At 46.4% G+C, this 24,414-nt stretch overlaps 1 protein-coding gene across 2 annotated transcripts; it reads left to right on the forward strand.

The window, feature by feature from the left end:
- Nucleotides 1–785: 785 nt before the first annotated feature.
- Nucleotides 786–19,905, forward strand: rbm46 (RNA binding motif protein 46; the record flags this gene model as incomplete). 2 transcript variants are annotated; one of them, XM_045217562.1, is given in 13 exon segments in its annotated part: nt 786–970; nt 1,366–1,542; nt 4,194–4,238; nt 4,343–4,478; nt 4,711–4,814; nt 5,434–5,486; nt 6,084–6,213; nt 10,367–10,469; nt 17,656–17,737; nt 18,555–18,679; nt 18,942–19,075; nt 19,621–19,701; nt 19,882–19,905. In XM_045217562.1, coding segments are annotated over 12 exon segments (1,162 nt in total), but the record flags the coding sequence as incomplete, so codon positions are not given.
- Between the last annotated feature and the right edge of the window lie 4,509 nt (nt 19,906–24,414).

Below are 24,414 nucleotides of genomic sequence, written 5' to 3' on the forward strand. Positions count from 1 at the left end.
AAAGAATGATCTGTATTATCTGATTGGACGTGTCACATTTAAAACGAAACAATGTTGCAGTGTGACATTTTTATTGGATCAAAGTGTGCGTACCGTGTCGAGAAATCTGTCATTTCATTGGATCAATGTGTGTTTGTGGGGGCCGAGAACGTTTTTGTGTTAGTTATTGAGTGCGTAAAAAAGCGAAAACCCTCAGAGTCCGAAGTTAGATCGCCATTTCACCACCGCGCTGCACCATGTAAAGACAGCAGCAATAAGCGGTGAGGCGGTATCCTTTCAAAATAAAAGTTTCAGTACCGCCGTTACCTTTCAAAATATCTTTTTTTTATAGTCCCGCGACCCCTTAAAATCCACCCCCCAGTTGAGAATCACTGCTCTAGATAACATGAACACAGCCTAATCAGCTCTGCTAGGTTCGAGTAAAATGGTCACAGAGTGCGCTGTTCTCTCATTTATGTCTGGAAGTAGCTAGCTAGCGAGCTAGCCAACTTTAGCCAGTTAGCTTGGTGTGCTTGACTGCCGTTGTGAGGTTCAGGACGCTCGGATCGACCCTACTCCTCGGCCAGAGCGTCCAGTGTCCGCTCCGAGAGCGAAACGCTCTGAATTTACGAATGGATATTCTGACGACGCTCTGAGTTTACGAACGGATATTCTGACGACGCTCTGAGTTTACGAACGGATATTCTGACGACGCTCTGAGTTTACGAACGGATATTCTGACGACGCTCTGAGTTTACGAACTACACCCCAATTATCCCGCCTTTCGCACTCACAACACACGCTGATTGGCTGGATCTGGAGCGAGGCCACTCTATGTCAGTCACTAAAACCACCTCGAGGAAAAGAGATCGATTTTCTCTGAGGGGAATTTGGTAGCCGACTAACGGTAGTTGATCGATGTATTGAACACAGACGCTATACATTGATCAATCCCCGGGGTTTACCTATAATACATATATTTACGACTGAGGTAAGCGGCTTTTTGATTTTTATTAATCAATCGACGAGCTAGCTAACTGATAGCAAAGTTGTCTAGCTAGCTAGCATTAATTCCCGCCTAACTAGCTAAAGTAATAGTAACGTCGCCGGTCAATTGTAGCTACTGTATCTAGCAAAGACCGTGGTTTATACGAATTTGTTTCATCTAGCTTTAGGCTAGTTAACTGTCATGAACTGACCAAACTATTAATAACTTTGCTACTAACATAACTAGCTATATATTTGTTGTCAAAACCTAATTTCGAAAATCCAATCACTGACAAATCCACATCATTTGCTAGCTAGCTAAACCAAAGACAAAACTGAAAACATGGAAAACTTTATAAACCACTGAAGTATTTAACGGAATTCCCAAACGTCAGCCAGCCAGCCAGCCAGTCTTCCAACGTTAGCTAACCATGGACGGAGACGGCGGTAGTCTGATGGGGGAGGACGGGAGGATGGAGAGCCCCAACGAGGCTGCCCTACTAGCGCTGATGGAGAACACTGGATACAGCATGGTACAGGAGAATGGACAGAGGAAGTTCGGCGGACCGCCTCCAGGTGTGTGTGGGCTTAACGTTGTGTGAGAGGGAGGTGTGAGCGAGAGACAGTGTGTAAGTTAACAACTGTGGTTGAAAATCAACTGGTAGGCCTGAGAGAGAGAGAAGATAGTTACTCATTGTGGGTGTGTAAGAGTAGGGTTACATGCACACAATAATGCGATTATTTTGGATGGTCAGATTAATATAATAGTTAGATTAAAACCTTTGCATACTTTGCAAGAAGAAGGATTTCCCTAATAATCATGTTTACATGGAACAATGTTATTTTTGGGAAGCATATTTCATTCTGAGTTTGGACATAGTATGTGAAAACTACTTCTAAGACGGATACATTCATTCAGGTGTTCCGGAACTCACTTTACTCACGCTAAAGAGGGAGGCTCGCTAGGCTAGTGTTAGTACATGCGCAGGTCAAATACACTGCTGGAATGCCAATTAAGGTGTTTACATGTCCTAATAATTCGAAAGGTTGCTCAGAAAACCAGATGTTTTAATCAGCATACGCTTACTACGATTTTGACCTTAAGCCGATTAAGACTTTGATTGAGCTAGACCCTTGTATGGCTACCCAGATTCCTTGTTCTGGCCAAGCGCTACACCACGCCCATGTTAGTTTCTTCTTCGTAATGAGGCTGGATCTGACTACCTCTAGGGCTGAACGATTAATTGCATTCGCGATAATATCGCGATTTGACTGAACGCGATTTTCTAATCGCAACGTGCGCGATTTGAGGTGGTCACGTGACGCGACTTTTCATGCTGTCCAGCGCAATGGCCTCTTGCTCGACGGAACAGTCAGAAACTGACACAGCTGATACTTTAATATCGAAGAGGAACAGCACGTCGGTGGTGTGGAACTATTTTGGTTTTAAAAAAGAAGATGCTGAGCAGCGTCAGGTGTTGTGCAGAGCATGCCGTGCTCGATTGCTACTTCATCGGGTAACACTACAAACCTGTTTCAGCACTTAAAAAATACCACAAATCAATGCATGACAGTTGTATGACCAAAATGCCGAGCATCAGTGCGCGAGACAAGCCAAATACCTCAAGACAGGGATCACTGACAGAAATGTTCGAAAAGTGTCACTCCCGTATGAACGTAATTCAAAACGGCACGGAGAAATCACTCGGACAATAACCGAGTTCATAGCCAAAGATATGATGCCTCTCAGCACGGTGACCAAGCCTGGGTTCATGGCATTAATACATACGCTTGATAAACGTTATAGTATACCCCTCCCGCACATACTTCAGTCAGACTGCCATACCGGAGCTGTACAAAAAAGTGCAAAGAGAAAGTCGCCGCGGAACTTAAAACGGTGGAGTTTTTTTGCTAGCACTACTGATATGTGGTCAAGCCGCACAGCTGAGCCGTACCAGAGTCTTACAGTCCATTTTATTGATCAGAACTGTTGGATAAGTATGGCTGGCAGTGCCATACTCGTAGTGAACTTTAGTCTGTGTGGTGTGTTATTGTTGTGTACTTGAGATAAGTGAGGCTCATCTATTTTATATTATAATATTCAAAATCGTTTATAAAAAATAGTTTGTCTAAATTAAAAAGTGCATTTCTCATTTTATTTATAACTTTATTTACTTTGATTTTACAAAATATTTTCAAAGCAAATTCCTTGTTTCAGTTGTGTGAAATGTTACTGACTTGGGAGCAGTAAGATACATACAATTAAAAATTATTTTTTCTTAAGACTACCTTTTGCACACAGTGTTTACAAAGTTCATGCCTTTGTTTAAATTATTTAAATGCACAGTGGCAAAGCCACAGATGTTTCTGTAATGAGCAGTTCAATAAAAATGTCATTTATTTCAAGTCATACATGTTTGAATTTAATTCTAACAAATAGACCCAGCCTATGGGAAAGAACATTTCACACTAAATGTATATACTATTGTGTTGGTCATATTTAAATCATTCATTATGTTTTGTAGGGGAAAAAGGATAAATAAATTAAATCGCATATTAAATCGCAATCGCAATATTGGGGGCAAAAAATCGCAATTAGATTATTTTCCAAAATCGTTCAGCCTTAACTACCTCCCTGACCCTTTCACTGAATGCAAACACATTCTAACCGTTCTGATTGGTCCAGAAACCGATGGTTTGGGCCAGAGCCAGAACACACGTGGGGTAAAGAGGCGGTTTGAAAATTCATCATTGGCTTTGATACTCAGATTGGTTAGAGACGATCCAATCGCTGAGTACAACGCCCCTCTTCACCACAAACAACTTCAATGATGGCAACCTCAGGCTAACGTCTGTAGTGAAAGACAGGCTGTTGGGAGTGGCTCCATATCTACTGATTGTTAAATGATGATTAGGTGGAACGTTAGGCTGTCAGGAGTGGCTCCATATCTACTGATTGTTAAATGATGATGAGGAGGTGGAAAGTTAGGCTGTTAAGAGTAGCTCCATATCTACTGACATTGAAGTGAAGTAAACTTTGCACCTTCCCATTAGCTTTGGTAATTAGATTATGAATGATTAATACAGGCATGATGACCTTAAGTGATTTCTCTCTCTCTTCTCTCTCTCTCTCTCTCTCTCTCTCTCTCTCTCTCTCTCTCTCTCTCTCTCTCTCTCTCTCTCTCTCTCTCTCTCTCTCTCTCTCTCTCTCCCCCCACCCCCCCCAGGTTGGGAAGGCCCTCCTCCCCCACGAGGGTGTGAGGTGTTTGTAGGTAAGGAACCACATCTAACCTGCTAACACACACACACATCAGTATAAGTGTATAATGATGATACGAGAGCCGGGGAGAATCTTTGTGTGTGTGTGTTATCTAAGGTAAGATCCCTAGGGACATGTATGAAGATGAGTTGGTGCCAGTGTTTGAGAGAGCTGGGAGGATCTATGAGTTCAGACTGATGATGGAGTTTAGTGGAGAGAACCGGGGCTACGCTTTCGTCATGTACACTACCAGGTAGGGATTCTTTCTCTCTCTCTCCCCCTCTCTCTATCTCTCTGTCTCTCTCTCTCTGTCTCTCTCTGTCTCTCTGTCTCTCTCTCTCTCTCTCTCTCTCTCTGTTTCTCTATCTCTCTGTCTCTCTGTCTCTCTGTCTCTCTCTCTCTGTCTGTCTCTCTCTGTCTCTCTCTCTCTCTGTGTCTCTGTCTCTCTCTCTCTCTCATCCTTCTCCCCCTTCCTGTGTGTACAGAGAGGCAGCTCAGAGATCCATCCACCTCCTAGACAACCATGAGATCAGACCAGGGAAGTTTATAGGAGTGTGTGTCAGTCTGGACAACTGTAGACTGTTCATAGGTAGGAATGACTTCAACACTATCACAACACCATGGGGTTGGGCCGATTTATCGTGATATTTGACGTTGACAATATATCGTGACGTGCAAGACGATATATTGTGATGGTGAAGACTATACTCTATTTGAACTTAACAAATCAGTACTGTGCAGTTTTATCAGTTAGGCTATATCAATATGTTAGATGAAGTCTAAATTAATTAACTAAGCCTTATTTTTTTTTTGCCATACTAAGATTGTTTAATGAGAATGCGACTGTAATATCCTAAATATTTTTTTTGGGGGGAATCATCTAGTCATTAACGTCGCAAACTGATTTATATCAGATATTGGGATATTCGGAGAAGCATATCGTAGAAGGGGACTGCCCAAATATTGCCCAAACCTACAACTCAACCATGAGATCAGATCAGGGAAGTTTATAGGTGTGTGTGTGTGTCAGTCTGGACAACTGTAGACTGTTCATAGGTAGGAATGACTTCAACACTATCACAACACAATGTTGTCTGAACTCGTATGTCTATTTCAGCAATGGAAAATGACGCTAATGTGTTATTTTAGATTTTTGATAGCCACATTTACTAATGGATAGGAATGCTCTCCCTGTTTTTTTTTTATAGGGTCCATACCTAAAGACAAGATGAAGGAGGAAATACTAGTGGAGATGAGGAAGGTTAGTGTGATCACATCTAGCAGACATGAGGTGGGCTAACGTCATGAGGAAGGTTAGTGTGATCACATCTAGCAGACATGAGGTGGGCTAACGTCATGAGGAAGGTTAGTGTGATCACATCTAGCAGACATGAGGTGGGCTAACATCATGAGGAAGGTTAGTGTGATCACATCTAGCAGACATGAGGTGGGCTAACATCATGAGGAAGGTTAGTGTGATCACATCTAGCAGACATGAGGTGGGCTAACATCATGAGGAAGGTTAGTGTGATCACATCTAGCAGACATGAGGTGGGCTAACATCATGAGGAAGGTTAGTGTGATCACATCTAGCAGACATGAGGTGGGCTAACATCATGAGGAAGGTTAGTGTGCTCACATCTAGCAGACATGAGGTGGGCTAACATCATGGTTTTGTAATGAGGTAGGGAATTTCCTCTTGGTCTAATAGTCAAGACGTTGGTTTCTCCTGTGGGAGACCAGGGTTCAGATCCCGCCCTTGACACACACACACACACACACACACACATTACACACATCCTGGTGAGTGGCGTGCACACACACTCACACTGTGTATCAATCGGTGTGTGTTGTCTAGGTAACAGAAGGAGTGGTAGATGTCATAGTCTACCCAAGCTCTACAGACAAGACTAAGAACAGAGGGTTTGCCTTCGTTGAGTACGACTCTCACAAAGCAGCTGCCATGGCACGGAGGAAACTAATACCAGGTATACACACACACCAATAAACTTTGATTTGATTTTACACACACACACACATTAGAGGTGTCTGTTTCTCAAACTAGACACTCTAATGTATTTGTCCTCTTGCTCAGTTGTGCACCGGGGCCTCCCACTCCTCTTTCTATTCTGGTTAGAGCCAGTTTGCGCTGTTCTGTGAAGGGAGTAGTACACAGCGTTGTACGAGATCTTCAGTTTCTTGGCAATTTCTCGCAGTGGAATAGCCTTCATTTCTCAGAACAAGAATAGACTGACGAGTTTCAGAAGAAACTGGCCATTTTGAGCCTGTAATCGAACCCACAATTGCCGATGCTCCAGATACTCAACTAGTCTCAAGAAGGCCAGTTTTATTGCTTCTTTAATCAGCACAACAGTTTTCAGCTGTGCTAACATAATTGCAAAAGGGTTTTCTAATGATCAATTAGTCTTTTAAAATGATAAACTTGGATTAGCAAACACAACGTGCCATTGGAACACAGGACTGATGGTTGCTGATAATGGGCCTCTGTACGCCTATGTAGATATTCCATTAAAAATCAGCCGTTTCCAGCTACAATAGCCATTTACAACATTAACAATGTCTACACTGTATTTCTGATCAATTTGATGTTATTTTAATGGACAAAAAAATTGCTTTTCTTCCGAAAACAAGGACATTTCTAAGTGACCCCAAACCTTTGAACGGTAGTGTAAATGTGTGCTGTTGGGGGACTAGGGGACTGGAGTTGTGCTGTTGGGGCACTAGAAAACTGGAGTTGGGCTGTTGGGAGACTAGAAGACTGGAGTTGGGCTGTTGGGAGACTAGAAGACTGGAGTTGGGCTGTTGGGAGACTAGAAGACTGGAGTTGAGCTGTTGGGGGACTAGAAGACTGGAGTTGGGCTGTTGGGGGACTAGAAGACTGGAGTTGAGCTGTTGGGGGACTAGAAGACTGGAGTTGGGCTGTTGGGGAACTAGAAGACTGGAGTTGGGCTGTTGGGGGACTAGAAGACTGGAGTTGGGCTGTTGGGGTACTAGAAGACTGGAGTTGGGCTGTTGGGGTACTAGAAGACTGGAGTTGTGCTGTTGGGGGACTTGGGGACTGGAGTTGTGCTGTTGGGGGACTTGGGGACTGGAGTTGAGCTGTTGGGAGACTAGAGGACTGGAGTTGTGCTGTTGGGGAACTAGAAGACTGGAGTTGGGCTGTTGGGGGACTAGAAGACTGGAGTTGAGCTGTTGGGGGGGACTAGAAGACTGGAGTTGGGCTGTTGGGGGACTAGAAGACTGGAGTTGAGCTGTTGGGGGACTAGAAAACTGGAGTTGGGCTGTTGGGGGACTAGAAGACTGGAGTTGGGCTGTTGGGGGACTAGGAAGACTGGAGTTGGGCTGTTGGGGGACTAGAAGACTGGAGTTGGGCTGTTGGGGGACTAGAAGACTGGAGTTGTGCTGTTGGGGGACTAGAAGACTGGAGTTGGGCTGTTGGGGGACTAGAAGACTGGAGTTGTGCTGTTGGGGGGGACTAGAAGACTGGAGTTGGGCTGTTGGGGGACTAGAAGACTGGAGTTGGGCTGTTGGGGGACTAGAAGACTGGAGTTGGGCTGTTGGGGGACTAGAGGACTGGAGTTGGGCTGTTGGGAGACTAGAAGACTGGAGTTGAGCTGTTGGGGGGACTAGAAGACTGGAGTTGGGCTGTTGGGGGACTAGAAGACTGGAGTTGGGCTGTTGGGGGACTAGAAGACTGGAGTTGAGCTGTTGGGGGACTAGAAGACTGGAGTTGAGCTGTTGGGGGGGACTAGAAGACTGGAGTTGGGTTGTTGGGGGACTAGAAGACTGGAGTTGAGCTGTTGGGGGACTTGGGGACTGGAGTTGGGCTGTTGGGGGGGACTAGAAGACTGGAGTTGGGCTGTTGGGGGACTAGAAGACTGGAGTTGAGCTGTTGGGGGACTAGAAGACTGGAGTTGAGCTGTTGGGGGGGACTAGAAGACTGGAGTTGGGCTGTTGGGGGACTAGAAGACTGGAGTTGAGCTGTTGGGGGACTTGGGGACTGGAGTTGTGCTGTTGGGGGACTAGAGGACTGGAGTTGTGCTGTTGGGGGACTAGGGGACTGGAGTTGGGCTGTTGGGGGACTAGAAGACTGGAGTTGAGCTGTTGGGGGACTAGAAGACTGGAGTTGAGCTGTTGGGGGACTAGAAGACTGGAGTTGAGCTGTTGGGGGACTAGAAGACTGGAGTTGAGCTGTTGGGGGACTAGAAGACTGGAGTTGAGCTGTTGGGGGACTTGAGGACTGGAGTTGAGCTGTTGGGGGACTAGAAGACTGGAGTTGGGCTGTTGGGGGACTAGAAGACTGGAGTTGAGCTGTTGGGGGACTAGAAGACTGGAGTTGAGCTGTTGGGGGACTAGAAGACTGGAGTTGAGCTGTTGGGGGACTAGAAGACTGGAGTTGAGCTGTTGGGGGACTAGAAGACTGGAGTTGAGCTGTTGGGGGGGACTAGAAGACTGGAGTTGGGCTGTTGGGGGACTAGAAGACTGGAGTTGAGCTGTTGGGGGACTTGGGGACTGGAGTTGGGCTGTTGGGGGACTAGAAGACTGGAGTTGTGCTGTTGGGGGACTAGAAGACTGGAGTTGTGCTGTTGGGGGACTTGGGGACTGGAGTTGTGCTGTTGGGGGACTTGGGGACTGGAGTTGAGCTGTTGGGAGACTAGAGGACTGGAGTTGTGCTGTTGGGGGACTTGGGGACTGGAGTTGGGCTGTTGGGGGACTAGAAGATTGGAGTTGAGCTGTTGGGGGACTTGGGGACTGGAGTTGGGCTGTTGGGGGACTAGAAGACTGGAGTTGAGCTGTTGGGGGACTAGAAGACTGGAGTTGAGCTGTTGGGGGACTAGAAGACTGGAGTTGGGCTGTTGGGGGACTTGGGGACTGGAGTTGAGCTGTTGGGGGACTAGAAGACTGGAGTTGGGCTGTTGGGGCACTAGAAGACTGGAGTTGAACTGTTGGGGGACTAGAAGACTGGAGTTGGGCTGTTGGGGGACTAGAAGACTGGAGTTGGGCTGTTGGGGGACTAGAAGACTGGAGTTGAGCTGTTGGGGGACTAGAAGACTGGAGTTGTGCTGTTGGGGGACTTGGGGACTGGAGTTGGGCTGTTGGGGGACTAGAAGACTGGAGTTGAAATGTTGGGAGTTTAGTCAGTAGCAGTACCTCTGATTTACTGTGGAGGGGGCTAAAGCTAATTGATTGATATGGTGCCATAGCTAGGGCCCTATAAATCTTTGTTGCTGTGAACGCAGAATGAATCACGGAATCCAGACATTAAAACTGAATTCAGCAATATTCAACAATCTATTAAACTTAGTAGGAAATCAACTAAATGTATTGAACTTAGTAGGAGATCAACTAAATGTATTGAACTTAGTAGGAAATCAACTAAATGTATTGAACTTAGTAGGAAATCAACTAAATGTATTGAACTTAGTAGGAAATCAACTAAATGTATTGAACTTAGTAGGAAATCAACTAAATGTATTGAACTTAGTAGGAAATCAACTAAATGTATTGAACTTAGTAGGAAATCAACTAAATGTATTGAACTTAGTAGGAAATTCATTAATTTGCCCAAGTTTATCATAAGACATGAACAAAAGGCATCAGTGATTTGTATTGTCCTTTTAACTTTCTGAAGAGGCAACGTCACAGGAAAGCCCCTGTGTGTGCGAGCGCGTTGGTCTGACACTTTGTGTAGACGTTAGCGATGATGCGAATGACGCCAGTCATCTGGTAGGTTCCCAAAAAACCTTCTAAATTTAAATGTTAACTACAAAGTAGCCTATGCCTACCTGGCAGAATGATATCATGATTGTTTTGTATTAGTCCAGTGACCATTTGTTATGCAAACTCTTCAATCACATGAAACATCGCTAACCAATACAACGGTCTCTGGCTGGTGAGCAGTTTAAGTAAAGGGTACACCCAAAAATCCTTTAGATTTTTCCCCAAACCTCAAAAGTGGTGTTCTGATGTGGTTTGTAATGGACTTAGAACATCCAAATGTGGTGTTTTTTTATTTAGTTTATTTTTTATTTTGAGAGTGAAAACCTGAAAACGTAGGAAAAATTGTAACCTGAAAAAACTAAATGGAGAAAAATGGAATTTGGTGGAAAAAATGTCCAGGTACGTTCCAGCTGTGGGGATACACTATCCAGGTGGACTGGGCCGAACCGGAGAAGGATGTTGACGAGGAGACCATGCTACGTGTCAGAGTGCTCTACGTCAGGTGTGTGCGTGTGTTTCTCTCTCTGTGTGTGTGTGTGTGTGTGTGTGAATAATGGTCCTATTACGTATGTATAACCGCTAAGGCTGGGCAAAAGCCTGGCGGGTCAGAGTGTTGGGTCAGAGCGTTGGGTCAGAGCGTTGGGTCAGAGCGTTGGGTCAGAGCGTTGGGTTAGAGCGTTGGGACAGAGCGTCGGGTCAGAGCGTCGGGTCAGTAACCGAAAGGTGGATCTAATCCCCGTGCTGACAAGGCAAACATCGGTCGTTCTGCCCGTGAGCAAGGCAGTTAACCCACTGTTCCCCGGGCGCCGATGACGTGGATGTCGATTAAGGCAGCCCCTCCCCCCGCACCTCTCTGATTCAGAGGGGTTGGGTTAAATGCGGAAGACACATTTCAGTTGAATGCATTCAGTTGTGCAACTGACTAGGTATCCCCCTTCCCCTTATATCTACCCACCCAGTCATAAATCCCTTTGAAAGTGCCTCGGCTACGGCATGTTTGTTTGTCTGTGAGGATACACCGCAGCTTTTTAAATGCAGACACAAAACCTTCTCTGGAGATAGTTTCGAAGCACCACTGAACGGACATTTTACTACCTGTAAAAGGAATGCCCCTTCTGAAGCGGGACTAACGTCCATCACTAGGCGACCAGACCTGTCAATCAAATAATCTCGAGCTGCCTGCGCGCAGGCAGACCACTGTCTCCTGAAAAAGTACTTTAATAAAGTTTGACATACGAAGACATTTAGTAGAAAGAAAACATCTTCTGCTGGGAATCGACTCCTTAAGATTCAGTATTTTTGGAACGGAGAAGACTGATTAGTTGCCGTACTTCAGAGAACACCAACACTTACATCTTTAATAGCGAGCTAGCGAGGGACGGACAGAGAGGGGAGGGGCACAGGATAGGCCCGTGCACTAGGCCTATCTATCAGTATAGGCAGATCAGCCACCAGACAGTCAGAACCATGCACTAGGCCTATCAGTATAGGCAGATCAGCCACCAGACAGACAGAACCGTGCACTAGGCCTATCTATCAGTATAGGCAGATCAGCCACCAGACAGACAGAACCGTGCACTAGGCCTATCTATCAGTATAGGCAGGTCAGCCACCAGACAGACAGAACCGTGCACTAGGCCTATCTATCAGTATAGGCAGGTCAGCCACCAGACAGACAGAACCGTGCACTAGGCCTATCTATCAGTATAGGCAGGTCAGCCACCAGACAGACAGAACCGTGCACTAGGCCTATCTATCAGTATAGGCAGGTCAGTCACCAGACAGACAGAACCGTGCACTAGGCCTATCTATCAATATAGGCAGGTCAGCCACCAGACAGACAGAACCGTGCACTAGGCCTATCTATCAGTATAGGCAGGTCAGCCACCAGACAGACAGAACCGTGCACTAGGCCTATCTATCAGTATAGGCAGATCAGCCACCAGACAGTCAGAACCATGCACTAGGCCTATCAGTATAGGCAGATCAGCCACCAGACAGACAGAACCGTGCACTAGGCCTATCTATCAGTATAGGCAGATCAGCCACCAGACAGACAGAACCTGCACTAGGCCTATCTATCAGTATAGGCAGGTCAGCCACCAGACAGACAGAACCGTGCACTAGGCCTATCTATCAGTATAGGCAGGTCAGCCACCAGACAGACAGAACCGTGCACTAGGCCTATCTATCAGTATAGGCAGGTCAGCCACCAGACAGACAGAACCGTGCACTAGGCCTATCTATCAGTATAGGCAGGTCAGTCACCAGACAGACAGAACCGTGCACTAGGCCTATCTATCAATATAGGCAGGTCAGCCACCAGACAGACAGAACCGTGCACTAGGCCTATCTATCAGTATAGGCAGGTCAGCCACCAGACAGACAGAACCGTGCACTAGGCCTATCTATCAGTATAGGCAGATCAGCCACCAGACAGACAGAACCGTGCACTAGGCCTATCTATCAGTATAGGCAGGTCAGTCACCAGACAGACAGAACCGTGCACTAGGCCTATCTATCAATATAGGCAGGTCAGCCACCAGACAGACAGAACCGTGCACTAGGCCTATCTATCAGTATAGGCAGGTCAGCCACCAGACAGACAGAACCGTGCACTAGGCCTATCTATCAGTATAGGCAGATCAGCCACCAGACAGACAGAACCGTGCACTAGGCCTATCTATCAGCATAGGCAGGTCAGCCACCAGACAGTCAGAACCGTGCACTAGGCCTATCTATCAGTATAGGCAGGTCAGCCACCAGACAGTCAGAACTGTGCACTAGCCCTATCTATCAGTATAGGCAGGTCAGCCACCAGACAGTCAGAACCGTGCACTAGGTCTATCTATCAGTATAGGCAGATCAGCCACCAGACAGACAGTCAGAACCATGCACTAGGCATATCTATCAGTATAGGCAGATCAGCCACCAGACAGACAGAACCATGCACTAGGCCTATCGATCAGCCACCAGACAGTCAGATCCGTGCACTAGGCCTATCTATCAGTATAGGCAGATCAGCCACCAGACAGTCAGATCCAGTATAGGCAGATCAGCCACCAGACAGTCAGAACCGTGCACTAGGTCTATCTATCAGTATAGGCAGGTCAGCCACCAGACAGTCAGAACCGTGCACTAGGCATATCTATCAGCATAGGCAGGTCAGCCACCAGACAGACAGAACCGTGCACTAGGCCTATCTATCAGTATAGGCAGGTCAGCCACCAGACAGACAGAACCATGCACTAGGCCTATCAGTATAGGCAGATCAGCCACCAGACAGAACCGTGCACTAGGTCTATCCATCAGTATAGGCAGGTCAGCCACCAGACAGACAGAACCGTGCACTAGGCCTATCTATCAGTATAGGCAGATCAGCCACCAGACAGACAGAACCGTGCACTAGGCCTATCTATCAATATAGGCAGGTCAGCCACCAGACAGACAGAACCGTGCACTAGGCCTATCTATCAGTATAGGCAGGTCAGCCACCAGACAGACAGAACCGTGCACTAGGCCTATCTATCAGTATAGGCACATCAGCCACCAGACAGACAGGACCGTGCACTAGGCCTATCTATCAGTATAGGCAGGTCAGCCACCAGACAGTCAGGAACCGTGCACTAGGCCTATCGATCAGCCACCAGACAGTCAGATCCGTGCACTAGGCCTATCTATCAGTATAGGCAGATCAGCCACCAGACAGACAGAACCGTGCACTAGGCCTATCTATCAGTATAGGCAGGTCAGCCACCAGACAGACAGTCAGAACCATGCACTAGGCCTATCTATCAGTATAGGCAGATCAGCCACCAGACAGTCAGATCCAGTATAGGCAGATCAGCCACCAGACAGTCAGAACCGTGCACTAGGTCTATCTATCAGTATAGGCAGGTCAGCCACCAGACAGTCAGAACCGTGCACTAGGCATATCTATCAGCATAGGCAGGTCAGCCACCAGACAGACAGAACCGTGCACTAGGCCTATCTATCAGTATAGGCAGGTCAGCCACCAGACAGACGGTCAGAACCGTGCACTAGGCCTATCTATCAGTATAGGCAGGTCAGCCACCAGACAGACAGAACCGTGCACTAGGTCTATCTATCAGTATAGGCAGGTCAGCCACCAGACAGACAGAACCGTGCACTAGGCCTATCTATCAGTATAGGCAGGTCAGCCACCAGACAGTCAGAACCGTGCACTAGGCCTATCTATCAGTATAGGCAGATCAGCCACCAGACAGTCAGAACCGTGCACTAGGCCTATCTATCAGTATAGGCAGGTCAGCCACCAGACAGTCAGAACCGTGCACTAGGCCTATCTATCAGTATAGGCAGGTCAGCCACCAGACAGACAGAACCGTGCACTAGGCCTATCTATCAGTATAGGCAGGTCAGCCACCAGACAGTCAGAACCGTGCACTAGGCCTATCTATCAGTATAGGCAGGTCAGCCACCAGACAGACAGAACCGTGCACTAGGCCTATCTATCAGTATAGGCAGGTCAGCCACCAGACAGTCAGAACCGTGCACTAGGCCTATCTATCAGTATAGGCAGGTCAGCCACCAGACAGACAGAACCGGCACTAGGCCTATCTATCAGTATAGGCAGGTCAGCCACCAGACAGACAGAACCGTGCACTAGGCCTATCTATCAGTATAGGCAGGTCAGCCACCAGACAGACAGAACCGTGCACTAGGCCTATCTATCAGTATAGGCAGGTCAGTCACCAGACAGACAGAACCGTGCACTAGGCCTATCTATCAATATAGGCAGGTCAGCCACCAGACAGACAGAACCGTGCACTAGGGCCTATCTATCAGTATAGGCAGGTCAGCCACCAGACAGACAGAACCGTGCACTAGGCCTATCTATCAGTATAGGCAGATCAGCCACCAGACAGACAGAACCGTGCACTAGGGCCTATCTATCAGTATAGGCAGGTCAGTCACCAGACAGACAGAACCGTGCACTAGGCCTATCTATCAATATAGGCAGGTCAGCCACCAGACAGACAGAACCGTGCACTAGGCCTATCTATCAGTATAGGCAGGTCAGCCACCAGACAGACAGAACCGTGCACTAGGCCTATCTATCAGTATAGGCAGATCAGCCACCAGACAGACAGAACCGTGCACTAGGCCTATCTATCAGTATAGGCAGGTCAGCCACCAGACAGTCAGAACCGTGCACTAGGCCTATCTATCAGTATAGGCAGGTCAGCCACCAGACAGTCAGAACTGTGCACTAGCCCTATCTATCAGTATAGGCAGGTCAGCCACCAGACAGTCAGAACCGTGCACTAGGTCTATCTATCAGTATAGGCAGATCAGCCACCAGACAGACAGTCAGAACCATGCACTAGGCATATCTATCAGTATAGGCAGATCAGCCACCAGACAGACAGAACCATGCACTAGGCCTATCGATCAGCCACCAGACAGTCAGATCCGTGCACTAGGCCTATCTATCAGTATAGGCAGATCAGCCACCAGACAGTCAGATCCAGTATAGGCAGATCAGCCACCAGACAGTCAGAACCGTGCACTAGGGTCTATCTATCAGTATAGGCAGGTCAGCCACCAGACAGTCAGAACCGTGCACTAGGCATATCTATCAGCATAGGCAGGTCAGCCACCAGACAGACAGAACCGTGCACTAGGCCTATCTATCAGTATAGGCAGGTCAGCCACCAGACAGACAGAACCATGCACTAGGCCTATCAGTATAGGCAGATCAGCCACCAGGACAGAACCGTGCACTAGGTCTATCCATCAGTATAGGCAGGTCAGCCACCAGACAGACAGAACCGTGCACTAGGCCTATCTATCAGTATAGGCAGATCAGCCACCAGACAGACAGAACCGTGCACTAGGCCTATCTATCAATATAGGCAGGTCAGCCACCAGACAGACAGAACCGTGCACTAGGCCTATCTATCAGTATAGGCAGGTCAGCCACCAGACAGACAGAACCGTGCACTAGGCCTATCTATCAGTATAGGCACATCAGCCACCAGACAGACAGAACCGTGCACTAGGCCTATCTATCAGTATAGGCAGGTCAGCCACCAGACAGTCAGAACCGTGCACTAGGCCTATCGATCAGCCACCAGACAGTCAGATCCGTGCACTAGGCCTATCTATCAGTATAGGCAGATCAGCCACCAGACAGACAGAACCGTGCACTAGGCCTATCTATCAGTATAGGCAGGTCAGCCACCAGACAGACAGTCAGAACCATGCACTAGGCCTATCTATCAGTATAGGCAGATCAGCCACCAGACAGTCAGATCCAGTATAGGCAGATCAGCCACCAGACAGTCAGAACCGTGCACTAGGTCTATCTATCAGTATAGGCAGGTCAGCCACCAGACAGTCAGAACCGTGCACTAGGCATATCTATCAGCATAGGCAGGTCAGCCACCAGACAGACAGAACCGTGCACTAGGCCTATCTATCAGTATAGGCAGGTCAGCCACCAGACAGACGGTCAGAACCGTGCACTAGGCCTATCTATCAGTATAGGCAGGTCAGCCACCAGACAGACAGAACCGTGCACTAGGTCTATCTATCAGTATAGGCAGGTCAGCCACCAGACAGACAGAACCGTGCACTAGGCCTATCTATCAGTATAGGCAGGTCAGCCACCAGACAGTCAGAACCGTGCACTAGGCCTATCTATCAGTATAGGCAGATCAGCCACTCGGACAGTCAGAACCGTGCACTAGGCCTATCTATCAGTATAGGCAGGTCAGCCACCAGACAGTCAGAACCGTGCACTAGGCCTATCTATCAGTATAGGCAGGTCAGCCACCAGACAGACAGAACCGTGCACTAGGCCTATCTATCAGTATAGGCAGGTCAGCCACCAGACAGTCAGAACCCGTGCACTAGGCCTATCTATCAGTATAGGCAGGTCAGCCACCAGACAGACAGAACCGTGCACTAGGCCTATCTATCAGTATAGGCAGGTCAGCCACCAGACAGTCAGAACCGTGCACTAGGCCTATCTATCAGTATAGGCAGATCATCTACCAGACAGTCAGAACCGTGCACTAGGCCTATCTATCAGTATAGGCAGGTCAGCCACCAGACAGTCAGAACCGTGCACTAGGCCTATCTATCAGTATAGGCAGGTCAGCCACCAGACAGACGGTCAGAACCGTGCACTAGGCCTATCTATCAGTATAGGCAGGTCAGCCACCAGACAGTCAGAACCGTGCACTAGGCCTATCTATCAGTATAGGCAGGTCAGCCACCAGACAGTCAGAACCGTGCACTAGGCCTATCTATCAGCATTCAAAAGCTGCATCTCACAATTTCTTGCAACTTCAGTAAAACAGGGCTTATCATCAATGAATAGACTAGGATATTCTACAGGCAACAGACCAACGACTGAACACACACTGGCATCTTTAGCAAAGTGAAAGAGCAGGCGAGCCAGCTGCATTATGATGAGAATTTCGTTGTGGGGGGGAACAAAAAAAAAACGTTGTTTCTCCGTCAGGGATTTTTTTAAACGTTAAGGATCCTAATTTCGTTTTTTTAACGTTCAAACTTTTCACACCCTAGCACGTGTAATGTGTGTGTGTGTTGGGCATGGGGGGGGGTGGGGGTCAAGCAAAAAGACGACTACTCTCTATGTCCCCGTTGACAATTGACTACGTCAACTTCTTCTTTAGAAACCTGATGATGACGACTACTGAAGAAACACTGCGACAGGAGTTCTCTAGATTCAAACCTGGCACTGTGGAGAGAGTCAAGGTATTGGTGTCTGTCTGTGTCATCCTTGCGGAATTCTTGAAATCAATTTTATTCATCAATATTTGGCGCCTTATTTTGTCTCAAAACTGCCTTAAATTGACCTGTTGAATTGGGTAAACAAAGTGTTTTATCAGCAGAGTAAAGCCAGATACCGAGTTATCTGTGAAAGGCCAATAACATCTTTCAGGCTCTACTTCAAACCTTTTTGAGGGTGGATGTCTTGGGATTGGGTTGAAAGGAAAAAATAAATGTATGTGGACTGCTAAATAAAGTAGTCTTCTCCTCTCTCTTCCTCCTCTCTATTCTCTTCTGAAAGGCCAAAATCGGCTGACAAAATCAGTCAACCAATACATTTCTCTGTCAACGTCTTGAGGGGGTGTGTGACGTGTCTCCGGTGGTTGGGTTGAAAGCAAGAAGACACTTTTCTTTCTGTTTTCAACAGTATGTTTCTTTCTGTTTTCAACCGTATGTTTCTTTCTGTTTTCAACCGTATGTTTCTTTCTGTTTTCAACCGTATGTTTCTTTCTGTTTTCAACCGTATGTTTCTTTCTGTTTTCAACCGTATGTTTCTTTCTGTTTTCAACCGTATGTTTCTTTCTGGTTTCCAACAGTATGTTTCTTTCTGGTTTCAACAGTATGTTTCTTTCTGTTTTCAACAGTATGTTTCTTTCTGGTTTCAACAGTATGTTTCTTTCTGGTTTCAACAGTATGTTTCTTTCTGGTTTCAACAGTATGTTTCTTTCTGGTTTCAACGGTATGTTTCTTTCTGGTTTCCAACAGTATGTTTCTGTTTCTATGTTTTCCTGTTCTCCTGTAGAAACTGACAGACTATGCGTTTGTCCACTACCACTCCCGTGAAGACGCAGTGACGGCGTTACACCTGATGAACGGAGCGCAGATCGACGGGGCCACCATCGAGGTCACCCTCGCCAAGCCTGTCAGGTAAATCAAATCCAACTTTATTTAAAATGCAACACACTTTACAGTTAAACAGTAAACTGATAAAACACAAACGGATGAAAGGTATGGTAGTTAGAGGTGAGTCAGCTACCGAAGGGTTGCCGGTTCGACTCCCAGCACCGATGGGATGTGCCCTTGAGCAAGGCGGCACTTAACCCCTAGAATTGCTCGGCTCCAACCTTTTGTGTGTGTGTTTGGCCTTGTGAAAATTGATAAAGTAATCTTCCTCTTCTTCCTCCTTCAGTAAAGAGGGCGGGCGACGGTTCAGTAACCGTGGTTATGTCGGTAACGGTAACCTTGTGGGTCCCTACGGCGATGTGTCCTCCACCGGGGGTTTTCTCTTCCAGGGCCGTGAGGATGGAGGCATGATGGGAGGAGGTAAATATACCCCAGATGATTAACAATGAATGAACTGACCACTTATAGAGGACATTCTACTGATATATTAGTAGCCTTTACTAGAGAAATGTGAAGTTTGAACTTAAATAAGTGTGCTAATATGGGCAATCGCTAACAGGACAATTGATAGCTACGACAATCAAAGTAGTAGCAGTAGTAGCAGTAGCAGTAGCAGTAGTAGTAGTAGTAGTAGTAGTAGCAGTAGTAGTAGTAGTAGTAGTACTAGTAGTAGTAGTAGTAGCAGCAGTATTAGTAGTAGTAGCAGCAGTATTAGTAGTAGTAGCAGCAGTATTAGTAGTAGTAGCAGCAGTATTAGTAGTAATAACAGTAGTAGTAGTAGTAGTAGCAGTAACCGTAGTAGTAGTAGTAGTAGTAGTAGTAGCAGCAGTATTAGTAGTAATAACAGTAGTATTAGTAGTAGTAGCAGTAGCCGTATTAGTAGTAGTAGTAGTAGTAGTTTTAAGGGTAATATCAAGAAGTAACTGTGGTGCACATTAATGTTATAAACGTATTGGTGTATGTAGGAGGAGGAGGGATGGATGGAGGGACTCCTCTTCGACCTCTCAGCCTGCCACCCCGCCTGGGGAGTCTGTACGTTGGAACAGGTCAGTGTGTCTGTGGGAAGGGACTGTGTGTGTGTGTGTGGTGAGTGGTGTGTGTGGTGCGGTGGGAGTGTGTTGGAGTGTGTGTGGTGGGTTGGGATAATGATGATGATCTCTGTGTAGGAACGGGATGTGGAGAGGTGTGTGTGGTGGGGTGGGATAATGATGATGATCTCTGAGTAGGAACAGGGGATGTGGAGAGGTGTGGTGGTTAGGGATAATGATGATCTCTGAGTAGGAACAGGGGATGTGGAGAGGTGTGTGTGGTGGGGTGGGATAATGATGATGATCTCTGTGTAGGAACAGGGGATGTGGAGAGGTGTGTGTGGTGGGGTGGGATAATGATGATGATCTCTGAGTAGGAACAGGGGATGTGGAGAGGTGTGGTGGTTAGGGATAATGATGATCTCTGAGTAGGAACAAGTGTTTTGCCACCAACTGAACTGTCACATGATCTGTCACATGATCTCAGCATATCCATCAGACGTGTTGCTGTGCGTTTTGTTGCTGTGCGTTTTTGCTGCCAACTTTACTTTATTTTGCTAGCTGACAACTTTATGTTTTTGTGTTTTGTTTTGTTTTTAATTACGGTTATATTTTTAGTTTTCCTCCATCGCAACTTTTTCCCTCATTCAACTTTTTTACCTCGGACGCTTTATCTGGACATGGTTCGTCAACATCTTCAACAGCGTAGCTAAGTAGTAACATTAACATGATGTCTTCTAATTGCAGTCGCTGTACTCTAATATACAGGAGAACGATCGCCTTACGGAAGAGAATACTATGCTACAAGCCCAGCTTCAGACGCAATCGTTAGGCAAGGGTAATTTCAGTGTAGGAAAGGAAGAAACAGCGTCTGTGCCACCAGTAAGTACAGATAGTAACGTTAGTATAAATCCCCCGCACAGTCCCCGCAGCGGACAACTTTCTCATGGCTTCTGGAGGGAAATACTGTTGGAATGCTCAACGGTGTCGCTCATTCAGCCGACAGAAACTTTCAACGGTTTTCCCCATTATGTAGCGAGTCGAGTCTGAGTCTGAGTCTTCTCTTGTCTCTACTCCTCCGTTACGGGGTCTGGAGACGCGAAGGCTCCCACCATTAGCTCTGACAAATTGAAAACCCTAGTCATTGGCGACTCCATTACCCGCAGTATTAGACTTAAACGAATCACCCAGCGATCATACACTGTTTACCAGGGGGCAGGGCTACCGACGTTAAGGCTAATCTAAAGATGGTGCTGGCTAAAGCTAAAACTGGCGAGTGTAGAGAGTATAGGAGATATTGTTATCACGTCGGCACAACGAAGTGTTAGGGGATGAAACAGTCAGAGGTCACCAAGTGCAACATAGCTTCAGCGTGTAAATCAGCTAGAAAGATGTGTCGGCATCGAGTAATGTGTCTCTGGCCCCTCCCAGTTAGGGGGTGACGAGCTCTACAGCAGAGTCTCAGCACTCAATCGCTGGTTGAAAACTGTTTTCTGCCCCTCCCAAAAGATAGAATTTGTAGATAATTGGCCCTCTTTCTCGGGACTCACCCACAAACAGGACCAAGCCCTGACCTGCTGAGGAGTGACGGACTCCATCCTAGCTGGAGGGGTGCTCTCATCTTATCTACCAACATAGATAGGGCTCTAACTCCTCTTAGCCCCACAGTGAAATAGGGTGCAGGCCAGGCAGCAGGCTGTTGGCACAACCTGCCAGCTTAGTGGAGTCTGCCAACATAGCCAGTCAGTGTGGTCAGCTCAGCCAGTACCCATTGAGACTGTGTCTGTGCCTCGACCTAGGTTGGGCAAAACTAAACATGGCGGTGTTCGCCTTAGCAATCTTATTAGGATAAAGACCTCCTCCATTCCTGCCTTATTGAAAGAGATCGTGATACCTCACATCTCAAAATAGGGTTACTTAATGTTAGATCCCTCACTTCAAAGGCAGTCATAATCAATGAACTAATCACTGATCATAATCTTGATGTGATTGGCCTGACTGAAACATGGCTTAAGCCTGATGAATTTGCTGTGTTAAATGAGGCCTCACCTCCCTGGTACCTAGTGACCATATTCCCCGTGCATCGCAGAAAGGCGGAGGTGTTGCTAACATTTACGATAGCAAAAATTTCAATTTACAAAAAAAAATGGCGTTTTTCGTCTTTTTGAGCTTCTAAATCATGAAATCTAGAGCCTACTCAATCACTTTTTATAGCTACTGTTTACAGGCCTCCTGGGCCATATACAGCGTTCCTCTCTGGTTTCCTGAATTCCTATCAGACCTTGTAGTCAGTAGCAGATCATATTCTAATTTTTGGTGATTTTAATATTCACATGGAGAAGTCCACAGACCCACTAAAAGTCTTTCGGAGCCATCATCGACTCAGTGGGTTTATCCAACATGTCTCTGGACCTACTCACTGCCACAGTCATACTCTGGACCTAGTTTTGTCCCATGGAAAGAAATGTTGTAGATCTTAATGTTTTTCCACAAAATCCTGGACTATCGGACCACCATTTTATTACGTTTTGCAATCGCAACAAATAATCTGCTCAGACCCCAACCAAGGAGCATCAAAAGTCGTGCTATAAATTCTCAGACAACACAAAAATTCCTTGATGCCCTTCCAGACTCCTTCTGCCTACCCAAGGACGTCAGAGGACAAAAATCAGTTAACCACTTAACCGAGGAACTCAATTTAACCTTGCGCAATACCCTAGATGCAGTTGCACCTAAAAAGCGAAAAACATTTGTCATAAGAAACTAGCTCCCTGGTATACAGAAAATACCCGAGCTTTGAAGCAAGCTTCCAGGAAATTGGAACGGAAATGGCGCCACACCAAACTGGAAGTCTTCGACTAGCTTGGAAAGACAGTACGTGCAATACCGAAGAGCCCTCACTGCTGCTTCGATCATCCTACTTTTCCAACTTAATCGATGGAAAATAAGAACAATCCAAAATTTCTTTTTGATACTGTTGCAAAGCTACTAAAAAGCAGCATTCCCCAAGAGAGGATGGCTTTCATCAGCAGGTAATAAATTCATGAACTTCTTTGAGGAAAAGATCATGACCATTAGAGCAAATTACGGACTCCTCTTTGAATCTGCGTATTCCTCCAGGGCTTAGCTGTCCTGGATCTGCCGCTCTCGCGAGGGCCTCGGGATCGGGAGAGACACTTAAGTGTTTTAGTACTATATCTCTTGACACAATGATGAAAATAATCATGGCCTCTAAACCTTCAAAGCTGCATACTGGATCCTATTCCTACTAAACTGCTGAAGGAGCTGCTTCTGTGCTTGGCCCTCCTATGTTGAACATAATAAACAGCTCTCTATCATCGGATGTGCTTTAAAACTCCTAAAAGTGGCAGTGATAAAAGCCTCTCTTGAAAAAGCCAAACCTTGACCTGGAAAATATAAAACTATCGGCCTATATGGAATCTTCCCATTCCCTCTCAAAAATTTTAGAAAAAAGCTGTTGCGCAGCAACTCATTGCCTTTCTGAAGACAAACAATGTATACGAAATTCTTCCAGTCTGGTTTTAGACCCCATCATAGCACTGAGACTGCACTTGTGAACGTGTGTAAATGACCTTTTAATGGCGTCAGACCGATGCATCTGTCCTCGTGCTACTAGACCTTAGTGCTGCCTTGACAACCTGATCGATCACCACATTCTTTTGGAGAGACTGGGAAACCCAAATTGGTCTACACGGACAAGATTCTGGCCTGGTTTAGATCTTACCTGTCGGAAAGATATCAGTTTGTCTCTGTGAATGGTCTGTCCTCCGACAAATCAACTGTACATTTCGGTGTTCCTCAGGTTCCGTTTAGGACCACTATTGTTTTTCACTTATATATTTTACCTCTTGGGGATAGTTATTCGAAAACATAATGTTGAATTCTTTCACTGCTATGCGGATGACACACAGCTGTACATTTCCAATGAAACATGGTGAAGCCCCAAAATTGCCCTCGCTAGAAGTGTCCTGTGTTTCAGACATAAGGAAGTGGATGGCTGAAAACGTTCTACTTTTAAACTGGACAAAACAGAGATGCTTGTTCTAGGTCCCAAGAAACAAAGAGATCTTCTGTTAAATCTGACAATTCATCTTGATGGTTGTAAAGTCGTCTCAAATAAAACTGTGAAGGACCTCGCGTTACTCTTGACCCTGATCTCTCTTTTGACGAACATATCAAGACTGTTTCAAGGACAGCTTTTTTTCCATCTACGTAACATTTGGTAAAAAAATCCAGAAATTTTCTCTGTCCAAAAATGATGCAGAAAAATTAATCCATGCATTTGTTACTTCTAGGTTAGACTACTGCAATGCTCTACTTTCCGGCTACCGGATAAAGCACTAAATAAACTTCAGTTAGTGCTAAATACGGCTGCCTAGAATCCTGACTAGAACCAAGAAATTTGATCATATTACTCCAGTGCTAGCTTCCCACACTGGCTTCCTGTTAAGGCAAGGGCTGATTTCAAGGTTTTACTGTTGACCTATAAAAAAGCGTTACATGGGCTTGCTCCTACCTATCTTTCCGAGTTGGTCCTGCCGTACATTACCATACGTACGCTACGGTCACAAGACGAGGCCTCCTAATTGTCCCTAGAATTTCCTAAAAACAGCGGGAGGCAGGGGCTTTCTCCCTATAGACTCCATTTTTATGGAACAGTCTGCCTACCCATGTGAAGAGACGCAGACTCTGTCTCAACCTTTTAAGTCT

Source organism: Coregonus clupeaformis, unplaced genomic scaffold (assembly GCF_020615455.1).
Source record: "Coregonus clupeaformis isolate EN_2021a unplaced genomic scaffold, ASM2061545v1 scaf1119, whole genome shotgun sequence".
NCBI lineage: Eukaryota > Metazoa > Chordata > Actinopteri > Salmoniformes > Salmonidae > Coregonus > Coregonus clupeaformis.